At 39.5% G+C, this 25,067-nt stretch overlaps 1 protein-coding gene across 8 annotated transcripts in view; it reads right to left on the bottom strand.

Moving 5' to 3' along the window:
• Positions 1-25,067, bottom strand: part of NSMCE2 (NSE2 (MMS21) homolog, SMC5-SMC6 complex SUMO ligase) — a 230,332-nt gene that overhangs the window by 137,704 nt on the left and 67,561 nt on the right. For all 8 annotated transcript variants that reach the window (XM_065903317.1, XM_065903318.1, XM_065903311.1 and 5 more), the window contains one exon: positions 16,791-16,944. In XM_065903317.1, coding sequence (XP_065759389.1) covers positions 16,791-16,944 — 154 coding nt within the window. The remainder of the gene's footprint in view (positions 1-16,790; positions 16,945-25,067) is intronic.

The raw sequence follows: 25,067 nt of genomic DNA, 5'->3' as shown, positions 1-25,067 counted from the left end.
ATAAAAAGTAATTGTTGGCTTTTTTACTGAAAAAAATCTATTCTCTAACAAACGAGTACCTGTCATCTCTATTCCCTTATGCACCATGAGAATTTTTTTTAATCTACACAATGGATTTCTTGCTTCAGAATTGGATAGGGGAAGTCTGGTGTGACTTCTGCACTTTATTGCAAAAGAAGAAGTGAAGCAAACTCTTAATCAATTCTACCAACAAGGAGAAACACAGAAAATCAAAAGTTATAGCTAACTCCATCTCCCTATCTTATTATTTTATGGAATTTAGTTTATGAATTTTGAAATATGGCTAATTTTTGGATTAAGACTGAGAAGTCTGTGCAAACATGAAAAAGAAAGTGAAAGTTGCTCAGTCATGTCTGACTCTTTGCAACCCCGTGGACTACATAGTCCATGGGATTCTCCAGGCCAGAATACTGGAGTGGGTAGCCTTTCCCTTCTCCAGGGGATCTTCCCAACCCAGGGATCAAACCCAGATCTCCTGCATGTAATAGGAAATTTAACTAAAATAAGCAAATAACTCTTTCTCCCTTTAATATTTTGACCCATTATGTCTCTTGAACCTTTTTCTACTTCTATTCACGGCTTCTTACCCACTAACGGTGATCAGAATCCATATGCATTACTTATACTGCCTTAAAATTCAATATTATATGATAAAACATTTTCTAAACATCTCTTTGTCTCCAAATTTTCCTATTAAATATCACTGAGAAATATCTTTGTTAGAGTTGATTCCCCCAAAGCACAATTACCAGGAAAACATTTTAAAGAATCTCATTATATATTCTGTACCTTTAATACTCAGTTATTAAATAACTATCTTAAATTGTCATTGTATTATCAAAGCTGAAGCTTGATCCTCACATACAGTTTGCATACTTTATTAACAATAATGTTGGTATCTATAACCTATAATTTTAACATGCTTCTCCCAAATTTCTGCCCCTCTGGGGCCTCCACCTCTCTTCTGACTTCAAACTCCAGTCTCTAGCTCACGTGACTATCAGAATTTCAGCTGTAGGCCAATGGCCATCAGAACAAAACAGAGTAGCTTACTGCTTCTCAAAGCCTGGAATTCTGAAAACATAATAATATACTTTCTATTTTTAGAGGTGGGGTCATAGGGGAGCCTGCTATTCAAGTCGAGTCAGTCAAGATGAGAAAGTTAATACATTTCAGTCAGTATGTCTGTGCTGGCATGTACCATTGCCTAAAGCAGTGGACAGAGAACACTTTATTTTAAAGGATGGTATGCATCAATGTTGAAATATCAGATTATAAATAGGGTATCCCAGTACTGGTTTCCACTTTGCACACTATTTAAACCAAAGAGCCTATTTCAAAGCCACTATAAACTTTACTTCAAATTCCTCTTCTTGTCAAATAATCTCACATGCTAATCTTCACCATTAGATATCCCTCACCAGATTAAAGCTTCTCTAAAGGTCCCAATATTTTGGCCACCTGATGCAAAGAACCGACTCACTGGAAAAGACCCTGATGCTGGGAAAGACTGAAGTCAGGAGGAGAAGGGGACAACAGAGGATAAGATGGTTGGATGGCAACACCAACTTGATGGACATGAGCTTGAGGAGGCTCTGGGAGTTGGTAACGGACAGGGAAGTCTGGCGTGCTGCAGTTCATGGAGTTGCAAAGAGTCAGACATGACTGACTGACTGAACTGAACTGACTGAAAGGTCCCACGTAATAGCTGTGCACTGATCCTGCCTTGGGGAGGACTCCATGAAGTCCAGGGTATCTGTATCAAGGCAGATGGGTAAACTTTTTCATAACCAAGTGAAGGCAGGGGTGGGTACAAAGAATATTTCATGAAGAGATTACTAAGTGTGAAAGCCTGGAGGTGAAGGAGAACACAATACTTTCTGGGAACTGCAAGTGTCTGGATCAAAGGGCTAGAGATAAAAGTGGTGAGAAAGTGAAAAAAAAAAAAAGAAAAAAAAGTCTGATTGCCAGAACAATCATTATTCCAGGAGGGTTGGGAGGGCCTCTCAGAGACACACAGTGGAGACACATGGTTATGTCCAGACCTATACTTTAGAACCATCACGCACTCTAGCAAAAACTGACAAGAGGCAACTCCTGAACAGGGACCACATGGGAGCCTGAGAGGAATGGAGCAGCAGGAGCAGAAAAACCGGAGAAGGGCCTGGCAGAGGGTTTCAGGAACAGGACCAGACAGCATGTCTTGCTGACTGGCTGAACATTTTTACACATCTCTTGGTAGGAATAATTTTTTGCTTTTGGTAAATGTAAAAATAAAATTGTTATGCTCTGAAGCAGAAGGAAAATATACCTACATAAGCAACTGCTCTATTTTCTTAACTCTGTAATACTCTCAAATATAAGAAGCATCGTCAACTTGATGCTTTGTGTGTGGGTGGAAAAATCAATGCTACTGTGTAACAGGAGAGATGCGGGTTACTTAAGCCTGATGGTTGGGGAAGGAATTAAAAACTCTTAAGGGTAACTTGTAAGTTTCCTGCTAAAGCAGTTGAAGTGAAGTCATAGAACAGTGTCCCCCTAGGGAAAGAGGAAGGAAGTACTTTCCACCAGTAAGCAGCCAATGGTCAAACGGGGCAAGGAAGGTTGCCAGAAAGTCTGGGAACACCTCCAGCCAATTGGCAGCCACACTTTGTACTTTGTGCACGGTTCTGCCTGAGTCTGCCAAAGGGACTTGGATGAAAAGGGACACGACGCCTGACCCTATGCTCTCATTCCAAGGACAAGTGTGCGTCAAAGGATCTGCCATGGAATATTGGTCCTGTGGGAGAAAAAAAGGTTCTCTCCCCTTAACCTCTTCCTTATAGGTCTTCACTCATTTCCCAAATACACAGGAAGCACTGATCCATGCCAAGGTGCTGTCCTGGGTGCCGCAGACAATGCACGGTGCCTGCCCTCACTCAGTCGATGTTCCAACCACACGCAAACTTCCTGATAAAGACAAAGCACCCCACAGCTAAAGCAACCTGATTCTTCTGCCCCAGAAAACTTCAGTATTTTATTTTTTAAAATTAGCTACATTTATCCTGGAAAGCTCTACTCAACATCTTTCATCAACGTCCCCACCCCACTCTCGTCTCTCCAAGTTTTCTGAGTCAAGCTCTAGGGACCCATCATCTCAAGTGACCAGGTTGCATTTTCTCTCACTCTACTCCCCAAAACATGAATTACTTTGTCTGTGGTCCTGGTGTCTAGCCCTGTGTTCTGCATTATCAGAGGTGCTAATTCACTAAAATATGTAATTTGAAATAAGTCACTGGGGGATTCAAAAAAAAAGAAAGAAAAGCTAAAAAGCCAGATTCAGACACAAAGGGGGTCCTCCGCAGTTAAATGCTGATCTGTAAGAGAATCTGTAATACAGTGAAGGCCCATGCACGGCAGTGATTACCAGCGCCAGCTCCAATGCATCTGCTCATAATGAACACACATCACCAGGGGCAGTATGGCTCGCTATGTGACTAGGGCTGTTCTCGACACTTCACTCTCTGCCTCCTATCAAGAAAAGGTTGCCAAAACCAATATTGTGAAAAATGATCTGTCACCTTATCAACATTTTTTGTTCACACTCTTGTCAATGACAGAACATTCCTTAACTACTTGACAGTCTATTTTATCCTTCTTTACAATCTCTTAACACTTTTATAAAAGGACCAAACATTTTGTCTCTTTGTACTTAAGGACTTATGCCAACTGCTAATCAAGTATAAAATATCTAACTTCTGAAATAAAAATTATTAAAGTTAATGCCTTTAAGCAAGTTAAAAAAACATTAAGAAACTAATATTTGAGGGAGTATATTACAGTTTATAAAAACACTTTCACTTTCCATTTAAAAATATCTGGTTTAATCCCTATACAACTCTGGGGGCTAAGAAGCATTATTATTTTATTACATATACTTTACAGAAATGTAAATTTCTATTTATTTGATCAAAATCACAAACTATTATTCAGAACCTCAATGCAGATTTTCTGATCCCAAATTCTAGGATCTTTGCATGGGTTGGACAGTCTCTGCCCTTAACAGTGTTATTAATGGAGATGATTAAATACATGGCTTAAAAAAGTTAGCAAGAAAAAAGATTTCATGACTAAAATATTAACAAATACAAGGCAAATAACTTTGCAGGATAATACTTACATATAACAAAAATATGGTCATTATTAAGGCTATCAATTTTGCATATGAACAGACTACTTTGTTTTAAAGCTAGTAAGATGTGTACTATATTCCACTTAAAGACTGTAAAGTGAGTAGAGGCTACCTAGGTGCCAAAAACCAGAACGTAAGCTCCAATGTAAACCAGGGATTTGTCTAGTTTATTCATGACTACATTCTCAGCATACTCAATAAACACTGGTTGAATGAATGAATGTGAACTACAACACAGAATACAAATTGAGGCTCTCAGATATAGAATTATATATAAAGGTAGTTTACATTCAAACCCAGGACACCAAGTACAATTTAATTTATTAGGTAATTGCTGGGTAATTAATATATGCCTATAACTAACCAGATAGATGTTCAAGCTGGTTTTAGAAAAGGCAGAGGAACCAGAGATCAAATTGCCAACACCTGCTGGATCATCGAAAAAGCAAGAGTTCCAGAAACACATCTATTTCTGCTTTATTGACTATGCCAAAGCCTTTGACTGTGAGGATCACAATAAACTGTGGAAAATTCTGAAAGAGATGGGAATACCAGATCACCTGACCTGCCTCTTGAGAAACCTATATGCAGGTCAGGAAGCAACAGTCAGAACTGGACATGGAACAACACACTGGTTCCAAATAGGAAAAGGAGTACGTCAAGGCTGTATATTGTCAGCCTGCTTATTTAACTTATATGCAGAGTACATCATGAGAAATGCTGGGCTGGAAGAAGCACAAGCTGGAATCAAGATTGCTGGGAGAAATATTAATCACCTCAGATATGCAGATGACACCCCCCTTATGACAGAGAGTGAAGAGGAACTAAAAAGCCTCTTGATTGACAGTGAAAGAGGAGAGTGAAAAAGTTGGCTTAAAGCTCAACATTCAGAAAACTAAGATCATGGCATCTGGTCTCATCACGTCATGGGAAATACATGGGGAAACAGTGGCTGACTTGATTTTTTTGGGCTCCAAAATCACTGCAGATGGTGAATGCAGCCATGAAATTAAAAGACGCTTACTCCTTGGAAGGAAAGTTATGACCAACCTAGATAGCGTATTAAAAAGCAGAGACGTTACTTTGACAACAAAGGTCCGTCTTGTCAAGGCTATGGTTTTTCCAGTGGTCATGTATGGATGTGAGAGTTGGACTGTGAAGAAAGCTGAGTGCTGAAAAAGTGATGCTTTTTGAACTGTGGTGTTGGAGAAGACTCTTGAGGGTCCCTTGGACTGCAAGAAGATCCAACCAGTCCATCCTGAAGGAGATCAGTCCTAGGTGTTCACCGGAAGCACTGATGCTGAAGCTGAAACTCCAATACTTTGGCCACCTCATGCGAAGAGTTGACTCATTGGAAAAGACCCTGATGCTGGGAGGGATTGGGGGCAGGAGGAGAAGGGGATGACAGAGGATGAGATGGCTGGATGGCATCACTGACTCGATGGACATGAGTTTGAGTAAACTCCGGGAGTTGGTGATGGACAGGGAGGCGTGGCGTGCTGCAATTCATGGGGTTGCAAAGAGTAGGACACGACTGAGCGACTGAACTGAACTGAACTGAACTGATGCTGTGTATTTTTGGACCTTCCCTCTTAGATAACAAACTACATGAGATCTGGAACTAGAAGTCGGATTTGTGTCCTCTACAATGCCTAGTTAAACAACCACTGGTAGATAAGTTACTTTCAACCTTGATTGTACATTAGCACCACCAAGAGAACTTAAAAAAAAAAAAATGCCTAGAGCCCCATGAGACACCAACTAATTAATTCTGAACCTCTGGGGGTTGGAATTGGACTCTAATTTTACTTTTAAGGTTCGCAGCTGATACTGACATCAAGTGATGGGTAAGCACCACTACTGCAAACCAATGGTCCTCAAACTCTGGCTCAGAGGAGATCACCTGGAGGGACATTAAAATTCAGCCCATTCCCAGAGTTTCTGATTCAGTTGATCTTGAGTGCATCTGAAAAATCTGTATTTGCAGTAAGTTTCCAGGTGATGCTAATGGCTGCTGGTGCGGGAACAAGACTGAGTGAGAAACACTGCCACAAATGGTCTAAAATGATTCTTGGATAAACTAAAGAATAAATGGAGGAGATACATGAATAGAAAAACATGAACATTATTTGAAAAATTTAAGTACAAAAAAAGAACTTCATGTTCAGCATCACTGTCATTAGAAAAACACAAACTAAGTCTACAATGAACATTACAGACTTACTAGAATGGCTAAAATTAAAAACAAAACCAAAATAATATAAGGGCTGGTAAGGGTACACAGCAACTAGTAATACAATGCTCACAGGAATATAAGATGGAACCATGTTGGGAAACAGTCTATCAGTGTCTTGTAAGTTAAATGCCTACTCACCATATAAGCCAGCAGTCACACACCTAGATATTTATCCAAGAGAAATTAAAAGTTACATTCACATAAAAGCCTGTACATGACACTTGGAACAGCTTTATACATAATGGCTCCAAGCTGGAAACCACTGAAATGACCTTGAATTGGGGACTGAACAGAAGAGCATTTAACTATGGTACATCTATATGATGGACTACTATAGCAACATGATGCAACAAACTGTGGATGAAACTCACACACATTCTGCTTTAGTGGAAAAAAGCCACTTACAAGGTTACACCCTATATGATTCCATGTATGCAGCAATCTGGAAAAGCCAAAACTACATGGAGGGAAAAAACAACAACAGTGGTTTCCAGGGGCTGGTAGGAGCCAGATGCCAACTAAAAATGGGTACCCATTATGTACATCTAATGATTACAAATTAGATCCTTCCAATCTCAGGAATTAGTATCTCACTCAACAAGACAATTCTTAAGCGTGACGTGCATCTCTCCAGGACACCTACTCCTATTCTGGGGTCAGGCTGCTTTATGGGCACGGATGACATCACACTCTCTCAAAATAAGCCACCAGGAGAGAAACACCCGCAGTCCACAGTTCATTTAAACTTGCTGCTGACTCATTCTTCCCTTGATACCTGAACCTTTCTTTCCTAATAACTTTAATTATAGTCATCTCTCATTCTAAAGCTTCCCCTCTCCTCAGAGATGTATTTGTTATCCTTCTGATCTCCTGATACTGAGACACTGGGTAAATATGTCACCTCCAGGAACCAGTCTGCTAAAAACAGAACCTGCATTTTCCACACATTCCTCACTGGCACGTGGATGCTGCAAAGATTAAAAGGGATGATGGATGTGCATGGGATTACTACTGTTATGCTTGAAGTACATTTCATGGAATTTGTTCTGAACTTGTGGTGTAATAAACATCCTATTCCTTTCTCCCTTGCACGGCAACTATTCACACCGGAAAAGGCATTCTCATGCACTGTTTACTGAATGTATTGCCAAAACCATGGGAGCTAGAAAAGGAGGACTCAGTTTCACTCTGTAACTTACTTTGAGACCTTGACCAAACTACTCGCCTTTTGAGTCTCACTTCTTTATAAAATGGGCTCAGCTACAATGTGATTCTCTAGGGGCTGCTTTGAAAGCAATATCAGCATACACAAAGTACTCTTATATAAGGCCTGATATGAACCCTACTCCCTGATCTCTAAACACAACTAAGCAAGAGGTTCTCAGCCAGATGAAGCAGATTCCACCAGTGTCACCAGAGGGTATCAACAGAGATCCATAATCTGGGTTCACTGTTCACTACTTGAGAGTCCCAGGACACATCAATTTTTAAAGAGATGTATGAAATGCTTGAATTGAGAGAAGAGGAAAAAAAACGTGGAAAGGTCTTCAAGAGTTGGTGTGGTACACAAGGGAAAGAACATGAACTCTGGTGTCACCTCAACCTGGGTTTGAATTTCAGCATTATGACCTTAGGGAAGTCATCTTACCTCTCTGCATATTTTCTAATTTATAATATGGGTAAAGGTGTTGTAGAATTGTGAGAAATAAATAATGATGTATATAAAGTATACAAATACCTTTTATAGGCAAGCCCTCAAACAATGCCTGTGCATTAATAATTCAACTAGCACTGATTAAGTACCACATGTAGTAGTCATTGTACAAAGCCTGGTTATTACTTCTATTAATACTATTTTCCTAAAAGACTAGGGGAAACTCTAGAGTGAAGGTGGAGTATACGGGCGTCTTTTATTGCTTATTACCACATGCATGTAGAAAAGCCAATTTTTCACTCCCAAAGAGCTCCCTGATAGCTTAATGCCCTGATTAAAACTCCACCACAACAGAATCAATCTGATCTGAATTAGTTTCACTAGCTCTTGAGAGTCCGTTGGACTGCAAGGAGATCAAATCAGTCAACCCTAAAAGAAATCAGTCCTGAATATTCATTGGAAGGGCTGATGCTGAACCTGAAGCTCCAATACTTTGGCCACCTGATGCGAAGAACTGACTCCTTAGAAGAGATCCTGATGCTGGGAAAGATTGAAGGCAGGAGGAGAAGGGGACGAGAGGATGAGATGGTTGGACGGTTTCACCGACTTGATGGACATGAATTTAAGCAAGTTCCGGGAGCTGGTGATGGACAGGGAAGCCTGATGTCCTAGAATCCACGAGGTTGCAAAAAGTTGGACACAACTGAGCAACTGAACTGAACTGAACCCCAAATCTGCTTTAAAGTGTAAAACTTCCTAGGAAATAACTTTATGAAACAGAAGAGAGAGGATAGTTACATCTCTTTCTAATACTTTCTCTCCCCTTGGCATCTCTTGTCATCTGGTTCCACTGTTTACAAGCTTTGTAACCTTGGGTATATCACTTAATCTCTCGGAAGCTGCTTCATCATTAAGACGGGAATGGTAGCACTTAGCTACCCCTGATGCAAATAAAAGACCTACCGGAAAGAGAAACCATCTGGGTGGGAAACACAAAGAAAGCAGAAGGGAGGAAAGAGACACAAAAGAATCAGACAGAATGACTCAAACAGGAAGAAGGAGAGAGGCAAATACACAAAGAATAAAGCATTTGCACAAGGTGTAAATTTCACTCAATGAGTATGAGTCCTCAGGCCAGGGATGTAATCCACTGTGGAAAAGTCAATCTCTGTTGTGAAACTTATGACTTAATAGCATTTCCCAACAATCAGTGGGCATCCAGCAAAAGAATGGTGATGGTGTCATCAACATCAAAGAAAAAATGAAGATCAACTAAGGGCCACAGAGATGATAAAATTGTCTATAGAAGAGCCAGCAAGCTTAGACTTTTATAAGTTTGCTTAAATGTTCTAAGCATTCATATATAAGTGAGCATCAATTCCTGAGTATGATGCTGCTGTGGTGTTAAAAACTATGTATTGCTACATAGACGATATATTTACACCAACATATCACTATAACAGGTTATAACACAGAATCATGTATGTTGTCTTTTCTGAGTAGTTAAAAAAATAAAGGACTGTCAAAAACATTATAGTTGTTAACCCTCTGCTGATGATTTTAGATCCCAAAGCCATGTATGCCAATTTTCATCCTCTTCTTTTTTTCTCTACTGATGGCACAGTATCGAAGGGAAAAGACATTTTACCATCAGACTACCTTAACTAGATTCTGACCCTCTTTTTCTAGTTGAATAATTCTGCTGAATAAATATTACCTGAGCTCTAACTAGATAAGGAACAAAAGGAACACAGATGAATGAGAAAAAGGGTCTTGGGCTTTGGTTAATTGCAGGCCAGCAATACATGTTGTTTGGATAGACAGTTATATTGCACAACAAAGAGATTTATAGGTTGAAGGGGGTCAGCATTAAGTCAGGTTGGTCAACACCTGTTGTAGTTTAAATATATTCAACATATTTCTAAGCACCTGCTTTGCTTCTTCCTCACCTCTCTCCTTCCAGTAGGCGTCAAAACTCACATACACCTTTTCAATCCTCAAAAGAGCTAATCTTCTCTAAAACTCCACTGTTCATCTGCAACTGGTGTAGGGATTCCCCTACTTGGCCCCTCAACATAAAATCTCCACCTGCTTTTCAACAGAATCCACTGGGTTCCTACTACACATTCCCAAATGGCATGAAATGCACACTCTGGCCTTACTTTGAAGTATCTTGAAATAAAAGCATCCCTGTCACTGAAGAAATCATAATCTATTGTTACTTGGCCAAATTAATACTGATGTCCCCTGTCAAGTGCTTAACAAGGTACTGAAAAATGGTATTATACGAAGGCAAAATCAAAGCTCACAAACTGACAGTTCTGTTTGCACAGTGTTTCAACAATTTAACAACTGAAAAACAACCAGCTAAACTTCTGGGTTTTCCCAAAAACTTAAAGATCTGGTAACACTGTGTCAACCCTCCCTCATAGCAGCAGGGATTGGCCAGGTTGCCAGCATCTCCTCTAGGCAGGGCATAAGCTCTTGGGTGGGCTTTCCAGAATCCGCCTGCCAATGCAGGAGACGCGGGTTCAGTCTGTGGGTCGGGAAGATTCCCTGGAGTAGGAAACGGCAACCCGCTCCAGCATTCTTGTCTGGGAAATTCCGTGGACAGAGGGGCCTGGCGGGCTACCGTTCATGGGGTTGCAAAGAGCCACAACTGAGCGACAAGCACAAGGTCTCAAGTACACGGCAGTGATTCTGAGGACTCCTGTGACCATCAAGGACCTGTGCCACACATACCAGGTACCTAGACCTCCAGGAACACAGCAGTAGGCAAAACACAGAAGGCCCTGCTCACGCGGAATGACTGTGGCTTTGAACAGATGATGAGGGACGGGGTAAGCAACCCACAAGGAACAGTATAGGTATTCTAGTATTCCTAAGCAACTCCCTATCTAACAGAATCTTTGAGCAAATCCTTTTGTGAAGTGAATGGCTACTCCCTATTTTATCAGTTTTGAGCTCTATAATGAGCATGTTTCAAGTGATGGTACACAGTTATTTTCTAAACCCATATAATTACAAGATTATAGTGTGAATTCCTATGTTATGTGTGTGTACACACACACACACTGAAAAATGGTATTAGGAGAAGTGATAATGAGTTTTGTGTCCAGATATATGTATCACTTAAACTGACTTCTGAGTTTCACACATGGATTCAATTATCTCTGTATCTTGTATTTTGTGTATCTCATATATGACCTAAATATACTGTTAAATTTGTGGTGAACATCTTCAGATTAGCGAATTTGTATTAAAAAAAGACATGCTCTTTTAACATTTAAAGGTACCATCAAAATTACATTACCTATTATTTACTTTAATACTAAAGCTCTCAGATTCACAGTAAATTCTATTTTGACAACAAAGTGAAGCTTTTAAATTGTAAAGGATTCTAAGTATGAACTATTGTCAAATGCCCTCAATTTCTGCCTTGCTGACCTATACTAAAACTTTTGATGCCTCCTAATTATATAATTGGTAAGTGAATAAAGGACATCAGAAAAATTACTTGATAACTTGACAAAGTGTTTATACAGAAAGTGAAAGTCGTGTCTGACTCTCTGCAACCCCACGGAATTCTCCAGGCCAGAATACTGGAGGGGGTTGCCATTCCCTTCTCCAGGGGATCTTTCCAACCCACGGATTGAAGCCAGGTCTCCTGCATTACAGGTGGATTCTTTACCATCTGAGCACCAGGGAAACCCAAGAATACTGGAGTGGGTAGCTGATCCCTTCTCCAGCAATCTTCCCGACCTAGGAATTGAACTGGGGTCTCTGGCAATGCAGGCAGATTCTTTACCAGCTGAGCTACCAGGGAAGCCCATTTATACAGAGATGTCTGCATATTCTAATTAAGTTCTCCTGACATTAAAATCACAGGCAACCATGAATTGCAATAGTATAAACTGTTTAAGTAAAAGAGACAAGGAAGAGAGAATATTACAATATGAATATATTGTTCAGGTAAGTTAAAACAATTTTATCCAACTAGGCCTGGTTCTGTCTGCCCTAAACCAAGTCATATTGTTTATTTTACAACTTGGGTTAGTAAGACCATGATTACCATTTAGGGGAACAGAATTCTCTTCTGTGAAAATTATTTGCTGGCTCATTTATCATTACTGCCACCAAATATAAAAATCATCTTCAATCACAATCTTGATTTGTATGACTCTAAGAATTAGCCCTAAGAAAAATGGGTGGTCTGGTACGGAGATCAGGCTACTTATTTATTGACTCAAATCCAGGTCTTCTGGCTGCTAAACTCACATTCTTTCCACTATGCTTTACTAGCTCTTTCTCAATAATAACTTAAATGTAAAGCAAACTTTCAGAGTTTGCAAAGATCTACTATCTCATTTAACCTTGGTAATAATCCTAGGAAGATGAGGCAGGCATAGTGTCTCTAATACTTAGGACACTGGGTACCCACACATAAAACAATTTGCCCAAAGAAGATGGATCGAATGCCAGGCAATACTGCAAGACACAAATAACTACTAAAAAAATCTTATTGTGTACAACTGAAGAATGTGAACTTTAGGGTAAGCCTATCCTCAAATGAGTGTAATTCTTCTGCTACTGTTATATTCTAGAGATGGTAAATACCAGATATCTGCACTGTCTCTCTTCTTTTCCCACAATCCTTCAGCACACTCTTTCTTGCTAGGCCTGAACCCAGTCTCCAAAGTATTTTGAACACATAGTTCCAGGCAACCCCTATCAACCAACACAGATAAAATCTGCATTCCTGTTCTCTCCATTAAGGCCCACTTGTATAATACCTGTTTTTGACATTTTGTCTTTGCTTTTGCTTGGATATTTGCTTTCATGGCTCTACCAGAATTGTATATATTATCTTTTCCAGGTCCTGGAAATCTGCCTTATTTTGATCTCAGAGCACCAGCTGCAAAGATTCATATACAGCAGGCACACAAGGTGACAAATGCATGGTACTTAGGAAAAAATCTTGGAGAAGGAAATGGCAACCCACTCCAGTACTCTTGCCTAGAGAATCCCGTGAACAGAGGAGCTTGGTGGGCTGCTGCTGTCCATGGGGTCACACAGAGTCAGACACGACCGAAGCGACTTAGCATGCAGGCATGCTTTGGAGAAGGAAATGGCAACTCCCTCCAGTGTTCTTGCCTGGAGAATCCCAGGGACAGAGGAGCTGGTGGGCTGCAGTCTACGGGGTTGCACAGAGCTGGACACGACTGAAGTGACTTAGCAGCAGCAACAGGAAAAAATCTAAAGTTAACAATAAAAATACCTTCCCTTATTTTTAATTACCATTTAGAAAAGAGTCATAAATATTCTCAGGAAAGAGATAGTAAAAACAAGTTTTGTGGGTCAGATGGTCTCTGATGCAACCACTAAACTCTGCCGTTATGATGTAAAGCACCTATAGACAATATGTAAATGAATGAATGTGTCTAGATTCTAATAAAAATCTGAATTATTTAATTTTCACATCACATATTATTCTTCTCCTGACTACCCCCCCCAACAACAAAAAAAAATCTTAGCTTGCAGGTCGTAGAGAAACAGGGTATATGCTGGATTTGGCCAATGGGACCATACGTACTGATCCCTGGCCTAAATCTGTGGTTTTCAAAGTGGCCTGCAAGATCCTTTCAGCAAGTCCAACTATCTATGTGTGAAGCTGGACTTTCTTTGGTTCAACCAAAACACTTAAAAAAATTCAATCATCAATCAAAACAATGCACAACAGATTAAATGCATAAGCAAATATGAAGACCCAGCTGCATTCTATTAAGCCAGAAATTGAAAAGATCTGCAAAAATGTAAAATAGTGCCACTCTTCCCAATAATTGTTCTTTGTTTGGAAAACACCTAGTTATATGTCATAATGTTCTTTATATTAACATATAAAGGACTTATGATTGATTTTTTAAAGCAGATTAATATTTTTTAAGTTCCTCAGTTTTGATTTCTATTTAGATGCCAACAGCTACAACCCATGAAAAGAAAAAAAGCTGTCTGGGGGCCCTAAATAAAAAATAATTTTTTAAAATATGCTCTTTATATATATACACACACACATATATAAACTGGCCACACCCCATGGCACGCAGGATCTTAGTTCCCTAATCAACCAGGGATGAAACCTCAATCCTCAGCACTGGAAGCACAGTCTTAACCACTGGACCACCAGGGAAGTCCCTGGCCCTCAGTAAATTTAAGAATGTAAGCGGTTCTTGAGACCAGTCACTTTGAGAACCAGCTGCTGAGCTGCAGCAGGATTAACTGCTGTAGGCAGAGTCGCCTTGAGAAATGAGGGCACCTCCTCAGGTCAGGGCACCAGACAGACCTCCTGATTTCAGTCTCCTTCTTGATTTCCCCCCGCCTAAGAGCTTCCTTTATTTCTTTCATTAAATCCTTATTTGGTAAAATGTAATTCCATGCAATTTACGTTCTTGTATAATAAAATTGGTGAAAATGTGGGGTGATTTTCATTGAAAGAACTCTTTTACTATGTGCAGACCATAAAAATGTTTTAGCCTTTGTCAAAATAGGTAACTAGATTAAAACCTCTCTCTCTGGCTTGTCTTTTCCAATCTTTAAAAAAAAAAAAAAAACCCACAAAATTACTATTGTAATTCCTTGCCTTCAGAACAGCTCTCAAAATAAACAGATTCACCAGCTTCTTTATAAATCATAGTCTCTTTGACTTGGCTCCACAAAACTGTACAAGCCTGGTGCTAACCAGCATCCTCACTAGCGTTACATCTAAAGAAATGAAATCCAGGAAGCATGGCACCAGTTTAATTGATAGCCCTAATAATAATGCACTAAAAATCACATTTTTGCAAGTAAAGTATATACATCTTACAGAGTATCTTAAAAGAATATTAATATTTTGCTTGTTCTACCATTTGATATTTTAAAACTTTTAAAAAGATTACTTTAGGAGACATAAAAGGAAAGCTCTCTTAATTCTAGTGTTACCATATGTAAGGAAACCCTATATAAGGAAGTTTTCTTTTTTGGGGCGGGGGGAAGTTTTCTTAAACATAAATTTACTCTATAGTAAGGTTTAACTGTCCAGACAAATGATGTATACTGCTGGCCTGGGGAAACCGCTCCCTTATTCTTCATTTTAGAGAGAATTAAAGAAATGATACTATAATTCCAATAATTATAATTCTGTTGAACACACACTGTTAATTAGGAGGCACTTCCACATGAGTATATGATTCTAAAGATCTTTATAGTTTTCTCTTATAGAATAATAACTTTGTAAACAATAACAAAGTGGGAAGAAATTTCTGTTTTTGAATATTTGTCCTTTAATCTGTATTATAAAATATCTAAAAAAAAAATCAAGAATTATGATCAGATGCTAAACCTGCCATAATTTGTGATTATTGTCTCCAAGAAAAAAATAAAATACATTTGGTTCTTTTGACCAAAGCAAAAACTTCAATTCACTAGCATCTAGACCAGAAAGGCATTAACAAATTATTACCTATTTGGATAATTGCTATCCATCTGGGGAAACAGTATAAATTAATTTAAAGAGCTTTGGTAGCTGTGCTGTTCAATGAAGAACAACAACAAAACACACAGATTTGAAATGTGGGGGAAAATGCTTACTATTTAAATTTACAGTAAAAGCAAAAGTCTCATCATGATTGCAAAACATTCCAAATTGTGAAACTTAAGTTATTTGTAAAATAGACAAAAGTAAAGCTGCTTCCTCAGTTATTTTTTGAGATCTCAGCATCAATTTAAAGAAAATGCTTATATTTAAAAGAAGGCCTATTTAAAAATAGGAATCCTTCTACTAAATACAAATATGAACATGAAGTAAATTTATCTTATATCATGCATGCCTGTCCCATGTATATGCAAATGAAGGTGATATGAAACCAAAGTTTAAGAAAAAAATTACTTGCTTCAATTCTCTAAGGAATAAAAGAGCCTCAAACCTAAAGAACAACAACTGATGCTAGTGTAAAAACTAAAATTACATAAAATTGGTATGTGGATTATATGGGGAAAAAAGGGAGGGAAAAAAGGACATATACTTCACTGTATAAAAAACATATTTCTGCCAATACTGTCTTCAAGATTTTGGGGGGTATAACTAATAATTTTTCTACTCTCATTTTCAAATTAAAATTAAGTGCATTAAAAACCTGAGTATAATAATAAAGATTCCTAGGAAGGCAAAAAAGAAAAAAAAAATGAAAATCACAGAATTTATACAACCACCAAGATAGTAGAGCTCAACAGAATTTTGGTCTCATATTTGAGAAAACAGTGCTCCTACTACTCTAAAACAGTAAAACTAGAATCAAGATACAGTTATTTCAAAGCTTGGCACAGCAGTTTAAAATTTGAAAAATATCTTTGCTATTTTAATAAAACAGCTTTTAGTTTTATTTTCCCAATTTCTTCCCCAGCAGTGGGACAATGACAGTGTAAATTTCTCTACCTGCTGGGGAATTTTCTTAGCACTTTGTGGAAACCGTTGGCTTTCAGAAATGGACAGGCTGATCTGAACCAAAAGTTAGACAAAATACAGAATTACAACAACAATAAAAAAGCGATTTAGAAAGAAGATCAAGCCAAGCAGATAAGCAAACTCTATAAAAGTCAGTTTTCTCGAACTGTTCATCCAGTCAGTTCCCTAATTTAAAATAGCCAAACCAAAGCAAAGCATGCTGACTTACATTGCTTCTTTAGTTCTTTCAGCTGTTGTTTAAATTGTACAAATTTTTCGTTCTTTTGAAAGTCTGCATCGGAATTCTTACTCTGTAAGGCCAAAAACTTCTTCTCCACTAATAATTTTAGATCAGGTATTTTCTCTGAACGTTCTTCTTTTACCTGAGGAGGATGATAAAATTACTGTAGTTAAATGTTAACAATGACACAGTCCTGTAACAGTATTTTCCTCTCATTTTACTCAAATAAAAATACAGAGGTAGAAAACAGAATTTCCTTCAACAGAGAACCAGGGAGACAGGGCCCTGTTTGAGACACAGACTGCCAGTGAAGAGCAGAGAAACTCATTCACCTCGTCTACCCTCTGGCTCCTCACACCACCCCTTCACTGCCCTGCTGGCTTGCCGTGTCCAGACAACCACCGCGCAACTGTGTCCGCCACCTCCACCGGAACCCCTGCATGACGGTGCCTTCTTTTCATTTAGGTCTGTGCGGTCCCCTCTCCTTCCTCTCGAGTCTGTCCTGCATTCTCTCCAGCACTCCTCTTCTCTGGTCCTTGGCCTCGGCAGGTGAGACTGGCTCCTCCTTCACAAAATGAGTGGAGAACTTCCACCATCTGCGGTCACCAGGAATAAGTGCCCCTATTCTGTTCAAGGCTAACCTCTCAATCTTTATTCTCCCCCCTTCCCAATATTTTATTATAAAATTTTCAAACATGCAAAAATGTTGAAAGCATCATATTTTACCATTCAAAGTTGAAAGATTATCTGTAAGTCCTCTGCTTTGATTATCTTCTGTCATGGACAAAAGAATTAGACACTCTTCTATTGTTTAATTGCTATGCATGCCATGTGTTAGACAAATCAAAAATGAAAATTAAGTATGAAATCAAAATACCTAAATCTATATGTAAAGTACAAGAGTATAGGAACTGACTGTCTTCTCATTGTACTGATGAAGCTCAACCAGTGCTGGATCCATCATCAGAGAGGTGTGAAAATCATGGCAAGGCTTTAGTGACAAGTTATATGTAATTAAACATTTAAAATAAGTCCTATAAGGCTAAACAATAAAGCTCAGTTTGGAAACAAGAAGGTACAAAGACAATCAATCGAATAATGCCTAATATCACAAAAATAAGAGCACTTCTACCCAGGGACTAGCTCCTCTCCATCCCTCCACTGGAGAGAACAAGATGAGACAAGTTCAAGGTTGTGGCAAGAAGAGGGCACAGAGTAGACACAGAAAATAAATGATGAGTTCTTAGAAAGGAACAAGGGGCTCCCTTTCTGGACTTATAAAATAAAAGCATACCTGTGAAGCTTCTCAAGGTCTTTGGTTAGTATGAAATTATTATTTAATCTTCCATGATCAGAAAAGAGCTAATCTGAGCAGATATCAGTAAATGCAGTTTCCAACAAAGTCTCCAACCCACTCAACATACTTATCTCCCCAGATCAAATACAACCACTGCTGAGGAGCTGGGTAGAAAAGTGTGGGGGCAGGGGATGGAGGCATTTTGGAGTTGACAATGCAGCAATTTGAAGTATGACTAGGAAAACCTGAATACATCAGATTTAGCGATTCAGAGTGCTTTCTTCCCCCACAGCCAGAACCTCCAGAGAACTGCTGTAAAGCACACAATTTCACTGCAGCAAATACCTTCTCTGGAAACTTGATGCTGGAGTTGGCATAGCTATCCACTGCAAAGAGAACTTACTGTATTCCAGCTCTCAAACTGAGAGCCTGGAAAATATTAAACTCATTATCTGTTTAAATCAGTGGAATAAATAGGGATTAATTCTATTTTTTAATGGTTTCTTGCATTGTTTGTATCCTCAAGATAAAGAGATACAGAATCCCAAATGAGGAAAGAAAAAAGCCATTCTTTGAGTTGGTAGTTGATCATAGTTACCTAGTCTGAAAAAAGTAAGGATGGCCCTCTTTTTCTAGGACAAACATAAAAATACCTCCAAGAAGTCTGAGGGGGAAGAGAGGCTCTATCAGAGTCTTAGTCCACCCTTCTCCTAAGGATAAACTGCCTGGGTACAAGACTTAAAACCTGAGTTTTAAGTCACTGGGTGTACTAGTCTGGTAAGGCTGTCATAGCAGAGCAACACTACCTAGATGGCTTAAACCACAGAAGTGTATTTTTTCACAGTTCTGGAGGCTAGGAATCTGAGACCAAGGCGACCAATCTGAGACCAAGCAGGGCTGATCTGTAGAGGGCCGTCTTCTCCCTGTGACGCGGTCTCCTCTCTGTACGTGTCTATGTCCAAATATTCTTCCCTTGAAAGGACACCAGTCACCACATTAAAAGGAAGCACCCCAATGACCTCATTTTACCTTTGATTATTTTAAAGACCCTATGTCCAAACACATTCTGAGATACGAGAGGTTAGGCCTTCAACATATGAATGTTGGGAGAACACAGTTCAGTTCATACACTGGGTTAAAGAAATTTTAAGAGAGAATTTTGAAAATAGCCTACAGACTGTTAATCTTTATGCCATTACAATTTTTAAATGACAGAAACTAACTGAGAAGTAAACTTAGCAGACACTGTATTTAACAGAATGGGAATTTAATACTGTCCTGGAAAGAAAAGGTCATGTTTTTAAGTAATACCCACTTATCAAGTGAGTGCCTTCTCTGTGTAGCTAAACAGGAGAGAAGACCAGAAAAGCTGATCAGGAGTAAATGGTGAACAGCTTTGGGAGCCAGGCTATGAAAGTGAGGCTTGATCTGATAGGCAGCAGGGAAAGACATTAAAATACTCTAATGAATAAAGTGATGATAACACCATGACAATTTTCTTTCTTAAAAAAAAAAAAAAAAAGATTGCTGTAGTTAAAGCATCGAGGATGCACTAAGACAGGAAAGGAAAAAGAAGTTACTGGACTATGCTAACTAATGGCAGAGGGTCTGGCAACTTGATCAAATTCTAATGCTATTTTTGAAGCAGAATTACTGAGTCATTTTGTGAGAGGAAGACACGAAACTGATGATGACTTCAAGATTTTTAATATGAGCAACTAACTGAATAAAATTTTCTTGAGGAAAGAAAGGGCAATCCTGAGCGTCTGGACAACATCTAAGTGGAAAGATCTAGTAAGCAGCTGGAGAGACATTTAAAATGAGAGCATGTGAAGCAAAAGAAGAGAAATGCAAAAGGAATTCTTAAAAAAAAAAGTGAAGAAGAAAACCAGGAGTTAAGGCAAGTCCAAAAAGAAAAGAAAAGAGAGAATTTCCTTAAGAGATGCTTGTCCTTTGGAAAAAATGATGCAGGAGAGCTCAAGGAAGATATGGGCTAAAAAGCAACCACTGGGGTTAATCACCAGGCACTGGTGCACTGCACTGCACTAGTTATCTGTTTCAGCCTACTAGCCTGCAAAGCTTCTCTCAGGCAAGGATCAGTTCACGGTGCCCAGTACACCATCTATGTTACAGCAGGGGCTCAAATGACGCTGATCAACTAGTGAATTACAGAGACAGCAAATTCTACTCTAGTGATGTGAGAAGACGGTACCGTACAAGCAAGTGAATCAAGTTTGGCAGCAAGGGAAGGAGAAAGAGATGGGAAGCAGATCACGGGAAAGAGACAGCAAAGGACACTTGTTTATTCATACAGCGGTCAACAGTAGCTTAAAGTGCAGTTGACATGATGGAGGAGAAAGAACACAGACCCCGAGAGGGTCTGGGTCCCTAAGTTGTGGATTTGGGGACAATCCTTCTAGGCCTTGGGTTTCTCTCACTTCTTAATCAGACATCGGGAACGCCGTCAATGCCATGAAGACTTAAATATGCCACGTTTGTGTTTAACTTTGGCGCACAGAACATATTTTTTTTTTAATTCTTTCCTTCCAACTTTAGCACAGAGCCTTCAACATGTTTGCGGACTGAGAAGGAACCAGTGGGGGAACATAATCAGAAACACTAAGAGAAACCAAGTAACAGATTTCATTTGAGGAAATCCTTCAAGTACTAGGGGTTTCCCTGGTAACTCAGCTGGTCAAGAATCCACCCGCAATGCAGGAGACCTGGGCTCAACCCCTGGATTGGGAAGATCCCCTAGAGAACGGGACGGCTACCTACTCCAGTATTCTGGCCTGGAGAATGCCATGGACTGTATGTATAGTCCATGGGGTCGCAAGGAGTCGGACACGACTGAGCAACTTTCACTTCACTTCAAGCACTAGGGCAAAAACCAGAGAGGGAAGGCGACCACCTGCAAAGCACAGGGGTCTTCACCAGGGGTCCTAAGTGTCCACAGGCCGCACACTCACGGACCTGAGGAAACCCCTGAGAAGTACAGGCTAAGAGGAGTGGTGAGCGCCGTGCTGAGCGCGGCTTCCCAGGGGAGACGAAGCCGCCCGCAGCTCTGGGGGACCACTGCCATGCGACAGCAAGTCACAAATCTAGACTTCTGTGAGGTCTTTTTTTTCTTCTGTTCTTTAAAACAACATAGAGACCAAACAATACATTATCAGCCTGAAGCCAGGAATTTGAAACCTAACCTAACCTTATTAATGCAAACAAGATGTCAATACTTTAGACACAAAAAAGCAAAGTACTGCTGTTATCCACAATCTTTGGGGGTCAAGTGCAATCCCCATACATCTACTTTAGGGATGAACTATGGTCCTTTCAAACAGGACAGAGAATAACGGGGAAAGGAGAGTGTGAGGAAGAAAGGGGAAAGTAAAGGATTCCATTCTGACATGCTAATCCCAAGTATTAATGAAAACCTTGGGCTCTAGACTTGAGATTACAAATGAGGCTCTTCTGCTAACCGAATGATGTTAGAAAAGTTACTAAATGCATCTAACCTTAGTTTCCTCACTTGTAGACAGAAAATAATAACAGGATTTCCCTCTTGATGTTGCGGACAAGAATAGTTGGGATGAAGCAATACAGCTCTGCTGAGCTGTCTGTCACAGAGAACAGTCAGTGAGGAGTAGGTGTTATTGTTGTGATTATCATTATGTGTATCTCCAGGGTAGCTGGATACCCAGGCCTGCAGCTCCACAAACTGACATGAATACCCACATAGAGAAATCAGGGCATGGATTTTAATGGAAACCTGGAAATGAATGGGATTACCAAGGAGAGGAAATAAACAGAAACCAAAAAAAAAAAAAGAGTAAGGCAAGAACTCTGGAGAATACTGAATTTATGGGGTAGTTCAAAGGGTCAAGAAATAAAAAGTGCAAGAATTAAGAGGACAACCAAAAGACAGTGTCCCAAAAGTCTAGGATGTTTCAAGATCTGTCAAATGCTGCACAGAAGTCAAGCTAAAGAAGGACTGAGAAGTATCTGTTGGACTCGCTGACTGGGTCACTGGGGACTTTAGCAAGAGTGAGATGTGCACAAACTGCTGACTTCAAAATACACAGACTTTTGTTGAATGAATTGTTTCAAAATGATGGAGCAGTGAAGACAAAGCACATGTTGCCAAATGTTCCAGAGACTCTCCAACTAACTGCTCAGCTTGAGTTCAAAAGCACTTGAGAACCTCTAGCTACCTTTAACTGGAACCCAACATTCCTGTGCCTTCAGTGTTTGTCCTATGTCAGCCAGGGAAGGCAATTAAGGAGCTGACTGTAACAATGAAGTCAGGTCTCTGGTGGCTAGTCCCTATGAACAGAGGCTCGGGTCAGAAAAAGAAATAAAGGCAGGAACAAAAGGCAAACTTGTGGTCTTTGCCCATACTGAAACTACATATTATTTTCAGCATGCTTTAAACAAAAATTTATAGTATTTATATGATGATCACACACTTCATTTCTTTCAAACAATATTGCACACATATGCAATTACTCAAAGTGTGTCATTTTATTGCTACAGGGCAAAGTCAAGGTCTCCTTCGCCAATCATCATTATTGCCTTATAGCTATTATTTCACTGGAAGAGAAGATCACAGGAGTGAAGGATATTAATGGGCTGAGTCATTCACACACTTCTGAATCATGTGAGAATCTAGTATAAAATTAGTCATTCTTGCAACTGAACAAAGACTCAAGATGGATTTACTCTCTCCAAAACAGCCACTGTTAGATGTCTGGCTTCCAAAAGAACATATACCTAATGATTTATATTTTGGATATCACACAGCCTTGAGAAGTTTATCATGGGTACACAGTGGTGATAAGCAACATGCTTTGTGTTCTGCTCAGTATGCTAACTATTCCCAGTTCCAATTCATGATCTAAGGTTGTGGGACCTACTTTCATGCTGGGAATCCAGAGAGAACTGTCTCAACTAGTCCTAGAACATTCATTCACCAATATTTACAGAGTTCCAACTGGATACCAGGCAGCATACGCACTTAGTATAATTGCTGAGACATTTATGGACGTTGGCCCAAACTTACGACACACCACCAACCCAACTGGTCATGCACTGGGTAAATTTATATAGGCCAACCCTATCTCCACCTATATATAGCAAAAAAGCTTGCAGAAGTTTTCACTGAAAGGCATGTCCAGGCTACAAATCACTATGCTTTCACCGACTACAACCTAACTGCAATGGAGACACATATTTTCTAGAGACTTTACTATACTGCCCATGACCTTTAAAAAAAACCACCACCACAACACATATATCACACACACTAATGATGACCAGCATGGATTATACCCTTCATCTCAGGCCAGTTTCTGTTGTCAATTGCACAATCTGCACTGAACTCTGTTGGACTCAATTATTTGCAGTTGAGTGAGTTTCCTAGTGCCATTATTTAGTTTGACTTTTGACAGAAACACTTAAGAGGGAAGGAACACTTCCTTGTTGAACATTATGACACATTGAATGGACGTCTCAGTTTGCCCAGGTGTTGTAATACACCATTACTGGGCATGGAAACATCTTTCCCTCTTCAAGCCTTTCAGAAAAAATTTGAAAATGAATAAATTTAAACCTGTGGGAAAGTGCCATTGGTCTAGTTCTAATGGACACGTCCTACTGGAATAGACAGTTGTCCCACAGATGGCAGCTGAATGAGGCAACCTCATCTATGTACATCTGTTACTAACCATTTCTGCTGTTGAAAATCATCCCAATCATTCCTCATGGCACCAATCCCACTATAAGACTATGACCAACAGGAATGACATATTTGTTACAGGATTCAAATATGGTGGGGGGGAGGGGCGGGTGGTGTGAGGAGCCGGGTGAAGGAACCAAAATGCTGATTTGCCTTTCTGGGCTTTGTTATTGTTTGCTTTATTTTCTTCTCTATTTTCTTTTTCTTTCTTTCTTAGGCAGAGCTTATAGAAATAGCCATTATTTACCTATACTATTTATTCATCTATTCAATAAATATTTACCAAATGCCTACTGCATGCAGGCACTGTGCTAGGCATTGGAGATTCCTTAGTAAACAGACTAACCTGGTTCCTGCTGGACTCGGGGTTTGGGGTATAGTGGAGGAAAACAGTACTATTCAAAGAGTCAAATACCCTATCATCAGCTGTGAGAAGTGCTGTGAAGGAAACGCATTAGATGCTAGGAGAGCATGCGACAACATAAATGCCGAGAACATCATTGCACAGGCAATCTTTTTATGTACTGCTCAATTTAAACACAGGTCAGGCTGAGGGGAGAGTGAGATGAGGATTTTTACTGTTGTTATTAACAAACACGTTGCAATTGCACAAAACCTTTCATCTGAGTGGTTCAAAGCCTTCTATGCACAAGTATCATTATCCCAATTTGACAGATGTGAGAAATGGGCAGTTTACGGTGATTAAGCGTCTTGCCCAAGGTCATACTGAGTCAGTGACAAATGACTGCAACTCATTCAAACATCCTTTCAACTTAATTTTGCTTTGTATGTGCCTCCAAGTGCCAACTCAAAATGAACTTTCATAACTCATCCTAACTTTATGAAAATATACTTGATTTCAAGCAGATATCCTTCACCTTCAATGGTCATTTATTAGTTCTCATATGAAAAGACATTTATTCTGAACTTAATAAAATTGCATTCCTGTCCACTAAGCCTCTGTCAAAATCTACAGAATTATTCAACGCCTTATTTATCACTACGGTATCTCACTCAAGATTTTAAAATAGAAAAAGGACAGCAATGGGTTAATGATAATGGGATATACTGGGCTTCCCAAGTACCCCATTATCCAGAAAGATGATCTCCTAAAAATGCTAGATCATCTGCTGAAGATCCAGTTCCAGTGCTGCTGGGGAAACAATACCCCATGAGGTTAAAGGCCCCAGCATGCGGGTAACCAGTGAATAATATATGAGACAGTTTCTCCAATAAC

The sequence above is a fragment of the Muntiacus reevesi genome, chromosome 12 (assembly GCF_963930625.1).
Source record: "Muntiacus reevesi chromosome 12, mMunRee1.1, whole genome shotgun sequence".
Taxonomy (NCBI): Eukaryota; Metazoa; Chordata; class Mammalia; order Artiodactyla; family Cervidae; genus Muntiacus; species Muntiacus reevesi.
This window is presented reverse-complemented; position numbering and strand designations above follow the sequence as displayed.